Source organism: Embiotoca jacksoni, unplaced genomic scaffold (genome assembly GCF_022577435.1).
Source record: "Embiotoca jacksoni isolate LCO1_2020_lvr unplaced genomic scaffold, fEmbJac1.0.p SCAF_2, whole genome shotgun sequence".
NCBI classification, from domain to species: domain Eukaryota; kingdom Metazoa; phylum Chordata; class Actinopteri; family Embiotocidae; genus Embiotoca; species Embiotoca jacksoni.
Genome location: NW_027185340.1, coordinates 21,085,308 through 21,098,133, shown reverse-complemented (window position 1 = coordinate 21,098,133; position 12,826 = coordinate 21,085,308). Strand labels below are relative to the sequence as shown.

The 12,826-nt window shown below is 39.0% G+C and overlaps 1 protein-coding gene across 1 annotated transcript; it reads right to left on the bottom strand.

The window, feature by feature from the left end:
- Window positions 1-302: 302 nt before the first annotated feature.
- On the bottom strand, window positions 303-5,247 carry LOC138200772 (interleukin-1 receptor type 2). The gene is made up of 9 exons (XM_069153656.1): window positions 5,094-5,247; window positions 4,426-4,684; window positions 3,828-4,002; window positions 2,872-3,049; window positions 2,173-2,259; window positions 2,030-2,095; window positions 1,811-1,934; window positions 677-822; window positions 303-460 (listed from the first exon to the last, which is right to left on the bottom strand). Exons 1-9 carry the CDS (start codon window positions 5,176-5,178, stop codon window positions 315-317), a joined length of 1,266 nt encoding a protein of 421 aa, XP_069009757.1. The 5' UTR covers window positions 5,179-5,247; the 3' UTR covers window positions 303-314.
- Window positions 5,248-12,826: the final 7,579 nt, after the last annotated feature.

The following is a 12,826-nucleotide window of genomic DNA, read 5'->3' as shown; positions in this document are numbered from 1 at the left end:
GATCATGTCAGGTACTGATAACAGATGTAATGAAGGTCTGAAGTGTTTTTTGGCGTTTAGCCTTCTGTCCGAGTCTGTTAATTGTAGAAGACACTGAAGCCAGCTTGAGAAGTTCACTCGACATAAAACAGTGGGTGAAAGGGAATTGATGTCTTCCTGGTTATTCTTGGCAATGCTTTGCTGTTTGAATGCCTAGAGTTGTCATGGTTGGGTTCGATCCCACACATGCACACAATGCATTCAAATCTAAATTGATGTAACAGTAAACACATTAGAGGTCGTTATTTACGGAAAGAGTGCGCACACGAACACAGCTAGAATGTGCTGCTCTGCCGAGCCAGGAAGTAATCCATTTTCTTTTTCCTTTTAGGTTTGAAGAGAACACAGAGGAAGATGGAAACCACTGTCAGGAAACAGGAAACAGCTACTACAGCTACAACGAGCCATGTTAATGTGGTGTCTGCAAAGAGAGACAGAGATCAATTAGTGTTTTGAAATACAGGTTTTTGTCTTGATCATTGCAAAGGATAATTCCAGAGCAATAGAACTTAAACTAGCTATCTGTTGAATTGGTTCTGATATAATGTGGTGTCATAAATCTTTCAAGTCTTGCCGGATTTTAAGAAAAGTTTGCATTCTTGATAATATGCCATCTTCATATACAAATACAACTCACCCTCTAGTTGAAGCTGTACACCAATTTCCTGTCTCCCTCCCATGTTCTGAGCGATGCACTTCATCTCCATCTTCACATCTTCTTCTGTTATATCTGCAACAACTAGCCTCAACTCAATGTGGCAGCCTTCGGACACCCTGGTAACCCTGGAAACATCGAGACAAGCATAGCCATCTGTATACATGGTTGAACTGAGATGGGTCACATGGAGAGAGCAATGGTACGTGAATGGTACACAGTGAATAGCAATCAGTGTAACCATGTAGTTTATCAAAATGGTAGTGCAATAGAACAGACATTCATTTGCATTTCCTTTTACAGATTTGCTCGTAATTCGGTTAAAACTGACTGAGAATTTGAATGGAAACTTAGCTACACAATGAATCACTCAAAACCCAAGAAGGTACAAATTTGCCCAATTTTTATACTGGAACAAAGCTGGTCTAAGCGCAGATTCAAGTGTATTTGCAAATTAGTACAGCAAGGGGCTTTTTTCTGTGTTCGCATGGAGTTACTAGTTTCACGGCTCAGTATGAACCCGCTGCGCCAAAACTGGAGGAACAGTGCATCAATGGGTGTGTCGGTAAAGATGCGCTCGTGCAATAAGTTTGATGTCATTTTGTAGGTGAAATCACGTTGGCGTTTCCTCCAAAGCAGCAGACCGAGGGCTATTTTCATGGCTTTCGTAGGCAAGAAAGCTCCAAACTCCTGGTGCAGTTTATTCATTAACACCACAACATAATTTACATTTTAAGTGCATTGCTCCTAAATGAATTACATCGGGAGCTTTGAGTGTGCATAATTTAAATATTCTAATATTAAATATTGTTCCTGCACCTGATTTAACTGTATCGGATGAGTTTTCTTTGTTCACTTTGACATGTGACATGCATCCATTCACTACTCGCGTTGCTAATAGTGCGGATTTCCAAACTTCATTGTTGGTTTGTATTGAATTATTTTGTATTTATCTTGAAGTGAATTTTGAGTGTGGACCCCCTACTGGTCACTTTCTCTGAGCTAGTTTGAAATAGTCCTTATTAAGTTGAAGTTGAAGATCAGGTTATGTTCTCATTCACACTTTCCCTCTTTCCTAACCTTATTTAGAGGAAATATCAGGAAACCAACAGTTACCTTATTCCCTGCCTGTCTTCGTAGGATGACTCCACTGATTTCCCATTTACCAACCATGCGACCTCAGTGGAATATGCCGTTTGACATTCAGTGAGCACCTTGCAGAACAGCTCCAGTACTGAACCTAAATGAAGTCAGAGGTAAATCTGAATTAAACGAATATTCTTTGTATGCATATTGCCATGAGATTGTATAAATTGGAACTCTTTTCTCACTCACCATGCGAACTTTCAAAGATGGTTCCATTGAGTGGAGAAACAATCACAGGTGGTCGCATTATCACAACTAAGAGACAAATAAGAAAATTGGGATTACACAAAGCTCCAAAAAACAAACAAATATTAAAACAAAAAAAAACATACCATAATCAGTGCTGCTGATTTGTCCTGGGTCGGAGGTCGCAGTAAGGTCAGGCTCAGTTTTCATTGAAGTACTTGCAGGGTCTGTGCCTGGCAGACACAAATTCACACATCCAAACAATGAATCTTCAATCAACAATGAGATATTTTACACAATAACCACGTTTTAGGCCAAGCAACAGTGTTTGTGTGGAGTTTTCAGGTTCTTAAGTATCGTCAGTGAGAGTTGTCTGGCTCTGACTCAGCCTTGTGAGTGTGTGTCCAATGTTAGACCAGCAGAGGGCAGGGCACACTGAGGTGTCATAGTTACTATGTTGTGAAGAAGTAAACTAATGATCATGATTATATAATTCGTTATATTTGGTGATCCATGTATTGTGTTATTTTTAAATATACGGCCCTGACACTGTTTGTAGAATTAAGAATGTATACGTATCAACTTTTAGTAAAAAAACAATAATAGGTAAAGAAATAATTTGGTCTTCATTACGTGGATCAGAATATGATAACACTGTAACTATTTACACTTATAGTAAACAACTTACAGTTTGCAGCAATGTAAAACCAGCCTGCACAACTGTGTTGGTGTTATACCTAGTAATCTCAAATATAACATGCAATAGGTATGTTTTAGATAACGGCTCTGATTTCGGCTACACTCCTCAGTGGGGTAATTCATAAATGACTTTGAACATAACCAACCTTCCACATGGAGCTGGATGGTTCTGCTGACTTTGTGCTGCTGGTTGTTGATGAGCACTCTGAGCAGGCAGGTGTAGACACCAGCGTGGGATGACTTCACATCAGGGATCATTAGGTTCCCATTGTCCTGGTGGAAGGAGCCTGCTCCACATGGCTGAAGAGTAGATGGGCAGTCGTCCTGTTAGGAAGCAACATATTGTGTGACATAGGAGCGGGCGATATCAGCCTGGCCGCACTGGACTGTTCCCTGCTTCACTGTAATTATAATCTGGAAATCCTGTTTACATTAACAATCGCGCACTTTGAAGGGTGGCTCAATCAGTGACCAGTGGGGCTGGCTAAATGTGATGAAGTTGTAAATGTCATTGCAGCGGTGATAGAGTTTCGTTGGACATGGTTGTCAATCCAGATTGGTTCATCGCTCCTCCAATAGTTTTAAAAAGAACCTGAAGTCTTTGACCAGTAGGATGAAACACCTGGAAACAATTCCCTTTGTAGGGTACCCTGACCCGTATATTCATGCTGAGAGTTTGGGTCCGGTCACACTAAGCCAAGGCGATATGGCCTTGCAATAATATAAAAATGTTTTAGGATAATCAGGACATGGGTTGAGGGTTTGATCTAGCTGGGGCCTTACATGCACCAAATGGTCAGAAGCATGGGACTATACGCCGTTTTAGACATGTTGAAATTACCACATTAAAGGAGCATTACCTAATAAATGATGTTTGTAGACCTCTGCTGGCAGCTAGTAAAAACAACAAATTTAATGGTATCAACCTTATTTATCAAACAGTACTACAACTCCTATCCCTGACGTCTTAATGAGAATCTGTTGTCTGTTTTGTCTCTTATGAATTTTCTAGAAATACAGTAAAATGCAGAAGGTTTGTTTTGTAAATTACAACTATTGTTGCTGTTAAGCAGGCAGTGTACAAAGGCTTTTTTTCACTCACCTTCTGCCACTTTATCAGGCTATTAGTCTTGTTGAAGTAACTTAAAGATGGACAGCTGAAATTCACTTTTTCTCCCACTGTGGCGGACACTGGGTAGAACAGTTTTTCAACGTCAACAGAAGCAGACTCGTAGACATATAGATCGATACTCCCAGTTACGCAGTAGCTTTCATTTCTGCAGAAAAAATTGAGACAGAAATATTAAATTACACTCTGCTGGTGTCGGAGATTATGTTTTGTAGGCCACCCTGTCTTCGGCCTCTCTATAGCGGGACAAAAGAAAAACAACAATTTTGCAAATTTTGGGAAATGTTTTCACAATCTAATCTCAATAAAATTAAACAGTTTTAAAACCATACAATAATGTGAAATACAATACAACATATTTCTTTGTTTTCTTATTGCATTATTATTATTTTTGGGGGAGATAAAACAAAGAATTTTGCTTAGCTTTTATAGATATTGCATTTTGTTTGTAAAATTGTAAAATAACTGTCAGCTATGATGAGAAGTTGTCACTTGTCAATTGAGTAGAGCACAAAAAAAGGAACAGCACAGGTGAGATTACTTGAGAAGTTTAGTAACTCTTGATGACTACCTGTAGGTGCAGGTATATTTCCCTGAGTCTGAGGCCTGAGCTGGTAGCAACCAAAGCTGTTGATCGCGCTGCTGGACACGTCCCTCGCCCTGATAGGTCGTGTCCTCTGTCCCGTTGTTCTTGCTGATGAGGTATTTTGCTGATGGGGGAGATATTTTGCGCACTTCAAGAACTCTCGTGAAGATCGGGAAGTAGAGGATTACGGCCTCGCGCTCCACTCTGAATATCTCCACTTCTGATGACACCAGATAGCATCCGTCTGCAGGGAAAACAAACCTCAAAGACTTACTGCAGGTACAGGCATAAAGTGTAATGCCAATATACTATATTAGATCCACGGTTCTTGGCGAACCACTTGAGGGCAGCCGAGAAAAGGTCGTATTTTTACTTGACTTAACGAGGACAATGCTTGATAATCATACATCCAAGCAAAATTAATCAGACAGTACAACAAAATAATTCCATCCTCAAAAGGGGGTTACATTCCTAAAGGAAGCATATGGTCAATATAGTTTAATTCTTCAAATACTAAATAGTGACCAGGCAGTGTTGTCCAGGACAGAAATACAAGCAATATACTTTATGGCATTCTTTACTTCTGTCTCAACCAAGGCTTACACCACGGCCTCCTCATACATTATACAATATATAATATACAGCATGCTCACCTTTCATAGGCAGCGGAGGTAGTGGAGGTCCTCCATAAACATAGTCGATGATGAGCACAGTAAACATCAACGCCAAGCAGACCATGATGGCAAACTGCAGGGACACAACAATCTGAAATATAATTTACGCCAAAAAAGGGTGTAGTGGTGTCTGAGTTAAGGACCAATCTGAGAGAGGAGGATCTGTTCAGGTAGTTTCAGCTTTTAGTAAAAAGTATTAGAGTTTAATACTAAAGAATGGAAGCTATTCAAGGGAAACAACAATATTGGCAGTGAGTCATGTCCAGCAGAGTAAATTTGCCGATGTTGTTTCCTCAAGCAGCGTTTAAAGGTTTGATGACATTTAGCTTTGATTTGGTCTCTTTTGTAGGTTTAATACTTATGACATCACAAGAGTCGTTATCAAAACACTGGCACTCCCCTTCGTCCCGCCCCCACGCTCAGAATTGAATTTAACCACCCGGGTTTACCAGCAGCACTTCATGAGATGAGTCACAAATAAATGATTAAAGGTTACGTATACCAGAGGTCAGCAAACTTAATAAATAAATAATAAATAATAATAATACAACAAAAAATACTATTTTGTTTTCAGTGACTTCAAAATATAGGCCAGTTTTTTTTGCTGTTTAAACACATTTCCAGACTAGAATTGATTAATGAATAGCACTGGTACTAAAGAGCAGTCAAGTGTCACCCCTGTGTTTTGCTTATTTTGCCACTCTTATACATGTTTATGAGAATCAGGTAATTTAATGTGATTATGTATTGAATTTGAAAATATATATTTTTGTTTTGTTTATGTTTAGGTATGAAATTAATTTAATCACTCTCGTAAGGTCTACGTTATCATATTTAGTTTTGATTCTACTCTGGTGTGTTCTATTTATACATACAATAACATATCCATTATCCCAACACATATTTTATCACTTTTCATTTAATTAATCATGAATCAATAATACAGACTTCATTACGACTCCACATTATCCTTTTCTGTGTTCTGTCACGTTAGATGGTAAACGCTTAGATTTATGCAGAGAACTTTCACCACAGAGTTAAATCATCCTTTCCATGGAAACAAGCCGATTTTCACTTCTGCTTTGAGGCCTGTGATCACAGAGATCGACTGACTGCAGTCAACACTTTCTCACACACAGACACAACCACCAGTGATGCATCTTTTCCTCCGATTAAATCCTTGTTTCTGTATGTCATCAAAAGGCAATCCCATTAATAGTATCTGTGGGAGTGTCACTGCTGGCAATGAATATGTATACACGAGTCACAGTGCGCTGATTGTGACATGTTATAGGATTAAATGGAAATTTTGGAAGATTGACAGTATCTATTTAAGTAGAAAAGCATCCAGCAAGAGTTTTTTTTGGTGATCAAACTCTTCAAAACCAGTTACATTGTACTTTTTTCCCTTTATATTAACATACAATATACAATACTTTATACGCTCACTTGTCCACTTCATTAGGTACACCCGTTAAAATGTCCCTAAAGCAAATATCTAATGAGCCAATCACAGCAAAAGCTGAATGCATTTAGAGATGTCGCCATGGTTACACGGAGAGTAAAAAAGATTTAAAGGGCTCTAAACGTGGAACGGTTTGTTGGTGCCAGACAAACTGATTTGATTATTTCAGAAAGTGTTGATCTACTGGGATTTTCAGGCACTACCAGCTCACAGGTTTACAGAAAAGGGTTCAATAAAGAAAAAAGAAAATATCAAGTGAACGAGGTTTCTAGATGTGAAAATGCCTTGTTCATGGCAGAGGTCAGTGAAGACTGACCAGACAGGTTCGAGCTGATACTGAGGCTACAGAAACTCAAGTGGACACTTGTTACATCTAAAGTATGTAGAAGAGCATCTCTGAATGCACAACGTGTTGAACCTTGAACCTGAAGATGGGCTGCTGCAGCAGAAGACCACACCGGGATCCATTACTGTCGGCTAGGAACACGAAACTGAGAGTGCAGTGTGCACAGGCTCACTGAAACTGGACAATGGAAGGTTGGACAAAGACTACCCGGTCTGATGACTGTCAATTTCTGCTGCAACCTTCAGATGAGTCGATCTATCCCTTTATGACCACAATGTACCTATCCACTGTCGGCTATGTTCGGAAGGATAACGTGTCAACACATGAAACTCCCGATCAACTCAGACTGGTTTCTTGAACAATAAACTACACTTCAAATCACCTCCACGGTCACCAGATCTCCGTTCAATTATAAACCTTCAGGATGTGGTGGAACATTCGATTCTCATCATGAAGCTGCTGCCTAGAAATCAGCACCAGCTGCTCAATGCTATCATGTCAACATGGATCAACGTCTCTGAGGATTGTTTCCAGCACTTTGTTGAATCTTTGCCACAAAGAATTCTGAAGACAACAGTTACTAGTTTACGACAACCTAGTAAAGTATATGCATGTATATGAATATACATATAAATTGATTTTTTTTTTTTTTTTCAATTATAGAATTGTGGAATTTTTAACTTATCTAATTTAGAATGCAAAACATACTTAACTATATTTTAATGTATGTTGTGAGAGGTTTTAAGTTTCAATATTTTGGGGTAAATTTCAAGCTTGATAAACATACTCAATTCACACACTGCGGAATATAGTTAATGCTGAAAATATAAAATATAAACTGGTCAAAAGTAGCAACATTATAAAAAATAATTAATTTCGAGTCTTTATATAAATGTCTACCTAGCTGCCTTTTCATTTCCTGTAAATACTACATTGAGTTACATAGCAAAACTATGCTGTACAAAGTAGGCATGTGAGTATTTAAATATAAATCTTTGTATTGGTGTACCAATACAGATTTGTACAATTCAATTTTATATATAAACTGCATACTGTATAATACCTGCTATAGTAATTAACAGATACACATATTGCATTCAGTGCATGAACATACAAATATAAAACAAAATTCCAAATTAATGAACACATGATTGTTCAAAAATCGTATGGTCAAATAGTGATATATATATATATATATATATACTTAAACATACATTAGGACTTCCATGATTACACACACAGCAGGTCAGTATACTCACTGTGTCCAGGTGAGCGAGGCGGTTCCAGCAGTTTGACAGTGTGGTGGCAGCGTGGACTGCAGCAGCATGTGAGCAGCTTCCTATATCAGCTCAGGGGGAACCTAGGTTCTCTTTTCAAGGTTCCCACCCCTCTGACATGGAAATTTCTCAGGTTTCCCAATGTAACACAGTGTACTGTACAGCTCACCACTCGTGCCTGCTGACTCCTCAACACACAGCATGTACACAAACATACTCACATTCTCTTCTCATGGAGGAAGAAGAGCCATAGTTATTACCACCCAGATAGTTCCAGCTGGTTGAATCTGGAAAAAAAAAGAAAAAAAGGAAAAAAAAGCAGCACTGTTTACAACTGTTGCTCTCCGGTATCATCGGTCGCTTGCGATGATGGAAATCTCCGTTTGTTTTACCAGAAGAACACACATACATGTACACATTCACACACCAGATATCTCACATGAAAGATAATCAGTGAGCACTTGTGAAACCACAAAAACATGCGTGTAACAACTGGCCTTATCTGACCCTGCAGACAGCTTTGGTTTTGTTTGTCAAATTTTTGAGATATTTGTCTCTAACGTTTATTTTTGCCGCCCTAATACAATGGAAGTGTGTAGAATTTGGTGGTGGTAAATGTATGTTTGAACTTCAGACAGAGCAACAACTTTAGTTTTTTCCTTCCTCCGGCCCTTATGCTAAGCTAAGCAAATACTTCCTGGCTCTATCTGCATACTTGACACAGACATAACAGCGATATATTGATCTTCTTATTCATATATCCCAAAGTTTCTCTTTAAGTACTGGTATGGCGTTTGTGTTAAAAGAAAAAGTTTGGGTTACTCTTTTCGTAAATTATTATATGGCTTCGAATTGGAAGTAATAATTACAATAGTTAATTTGCATCACGAAGATTGTATTTGTTGGTATTTGGATGAGTTGTCATTCTGTGAGTGAAAACCATTTTACAAAGACAGTATTCCCCACAGACCTGTTACTTTATGAGTGCTTGTTATTTATAAAGCGGCTCATTTGATGAACCGTTGATGTGGCTCCTTAAGTAGTTTCAAAGCTGAATCATTTTACCAGAGGGCTAACTATTTCTTGTGGTTAAACTGGAGGAGTAGCACGGCTCACAGGCTGTGGTGACTGCTTCTTTACAATTTATGCTTCATCATTTATAAATTACAAGTCAGACATAGTATAATGACATGTGATACACTCCCTGTTTTTCTTTCTTTTATGGCGAAGCATTACATCACCATGTACATCTTCACCAAGGCAGGTGGCATGTGGCAATTCAGTCAGTAGAAACGAGTGAGGGAATGGCAGTATAGAGGTAATGTAACACAGCTTCTGCACCAGATCCAGACAGTTTAATTGAGGAAGGTTTAATGGCTGGTTTCAGTTTTAGATATTTTCAGGTGTAGTTAATTGTTTTTCCCTCCAGTTGTCTGCACCCGTGCATGTCATTTAAGTTTGATAGATACACGCCACCCAGAGGAAAGACAGAGCCTGACAAGCCAACAGACTTGTTTCATATGAGGTAGAAAGTAAATTGTAAATAAGAATGTGGGAGAATGTGAAATCACGGCCAGTTGAAGACAAATATAACTGGTAATATGTGAAAAGCTTGGTTCTCATTATACTAATTGAGAAAATATATATATATTTGCTGGCTGGCAAGATTGTGGTGTTCATGTCAGAGGGAAAAGAATTCTGTCAAATTTGTTTTCCTTTGTTCTAAAAAGGAAACAAGCACGACAAACAAGTTTTAACGCCTCATCTTGTGAAACAGAACATGGGTTGCCATGAAGCAAGGCATTCAACATCCTTGCTCCTGTGAACCTCCCTGACTTTGTGTGATTGTCCAAAACAGGCTTTTGCTAAAAAGCAGTAACATTTATACATAAATACTTAATGTAAGTGAATCTGAACTACAGTAGACTTCACGTGAGGCACACAGCTAACCACCACTGCACAAAAAAGCAGCTGTGTAATGGTAGTATGACTCAGTGTTCTGTCATCTCCCTGTGGAGAAAATACGGTGTCCACCACTGCACTGTTGAGCATTACTCAGTTTGATTGACATATTGATTCTGACTGGGCATTTTCCAATATAAACATACCTACGTATGACATGAGTATGCTGCTGTGATGCAAGTGCTAGGGTGACATGGTTGTCATAGAAACAGTCCCATAATGGGGGGGAGGTCTCTCTCTCTGTCTCTCTTTCTCTCTCTCTCAAAGCAGAAAAGTTTGTTTGTGTAAGCATGGCAATTTTTCAGACTTTTCCCAGCCCGCCCTGAAGCCACAAATCACTGGATAAATAGTTATTAATGGCGATACAACCACCCACGAAATTCCTGTTTCACTGTGACAATTTGATCCATTCAGTTCAATAACATTTGCAAAGTCTAGAAGATTTGTACAGTTGAATTATTGAATCTCTATTAAAGCTAGCATAGGGCTAAATAGAGAATGCCCTTCATGCATTCATCCGGACGATCTGGGAATGTCTTACCAGACACCAGATCTAAAAACTCTGTATATTGTGAAATACAGAGAGATTTATCTGGTAGTGATGGGTTGTTATCAGCATTGTGTGAACCTATTTCACAAGGACTTGATTGTAAAAGTCCTGCAGCGTTGCTTTAAACATAGTCATAAGTCGTACTGTCCGAGATCTGAAAACAGACTTGTAAAAGACCCAAGTGAAAAGGATAAAATGATAGTATTTTACACCTTACATTCATGATAATTAATATACTATTTTCATAATTAATCAGTTTTTAAATGAGTGGTCCTGACCCTTTTATTATTGATAATAAGCAAAAGCACAAAAACAAGCACAAAATGGGCCTTTTACACACACATTAGCCAACGACACTGTTGACACGGACAGGTTGAAGGTGAGCGACAGAACATACTGTTCATTTAACTCTTATGACGGCCATTGAGAAAGAAGAGGTTGCGTGTTTTGGGAATTCTCCAGATCGCCTCATTACTCTGATCTCCTGATACCAGAACACTGATGAAACGCTTTGAGAGGTCGAATTTGTTTTTCACTTGCAAAGGAATTCACCTTATATTGACGTATATATGCGTTATATTAACGCATTACATTGTAAGGCCCTTACGGACCGATTTCTTTTCAAGACCATTTATTAATGTTCGATACCTTTTCTCCAATCGATTGGAGAAAAGGTATTGTGCATGAATGAAAACAGCAGTTCCTCTTGGGGGTGCAATACATAAGCTACAAATTGGTATTTCTAATGTGTCTGCATCTTTAATTGAAATATTTGGGTGAAGCAACAATTTCGATGTCTTACAGACACCGAAGGTCTTACAGGGGAGATCTGGAAACCTGCGTCCAACACAATCTGGCTCGAACAGGAAACTACTCATAAAATGCATGCCATTGTTTCATCACCAAATGTGACAAAGTCCAGGCTGCACGGACCAGAGTTCTTTTTAACATGAAAAACTGCCCAATAACTAAACACTAACCATGATTAAAGTAAATATTAACTCATTTGACATGTTTGCAATCATTGCAAACAATGGACGTGGACCCTGGGTTAATTTAGGATGTACTGGAGCAGCCTTTGACCAATCACAACTAACCACCATATACCATATGTTTTATCCCGAAACTTAGCCGACTGCGTTAGTTTAAGAGCGGCTGAGCAAACCTTCACGCCAACAGGGTTTCCAGACTATTATCACAGCGGAGTCACGTTTGCGTGGTCTGATTCCACAGAGGAGCTACTGACGCACAGATTGCTGAAACTGTTGATTCTGGCTTTATAGAAATGTGTCAGAACACACTGCATCCCAGCAAAATGGAGCCGCATAGCAGCAGACTGGTCAAAGTCCCCATGCTGACCCTGGTTCCCCAACAAATAGGCCTAAAATGAGCACGTGAGCGTCAGAAATGGGCCACGGAGCAATGGACGGTGGCCTCCCTTCTCTTTTACATCATGTGGACAGATGTAAAAGAGAAGGGAGGCGGTATGACGCTCTGGGCATTCATTTGCTACACCCAGTAAGATGCAGAGGATTAAAGGATATTGCTAACAATTTGGTCTTGTGGAGTTCATGCCTCGACGGGTCAGACTCGTCTTGGTGGCCCGAGGAGGACCTACGCAATATTAGGCCGGTGTTTTTTGGCTTAACATTTAATTTTAGCCTCAAGTAATGAAGTGCAATGCACAAACTTGATAAACTTGATTCAAGTCGAGATAAGACAGAAATGTACACTTTCAAACAGCTGCTTCAGAGCTTTTAGCAAACTAAGCGATTGATGTGCTGCCATAAATGATATATAGAATTCCAATCTTCTCAGTTAATAAATTGCCCCTTACATAAGACATCCGCAGAATTTGTCATTACTTCTCTTTTCAGCAGAGCTCAGACACGCACTCAAACTGAGATCAGACATATACCACCACAGGAAGGCCTCAACAGGAAGTCAAACTTTACAACACACCAATACCATTTTCTTTGACCTGACCGGTCTCTAATTTAACATATGAACAAATAGTTTGAACGTCTGAATTATTTTTCTTGTTGTATTGTTTAGCCAAGTGCAAATATCGAGTTTCATAAGAAAACAACGTAAAAAAAACCATTCATGAAC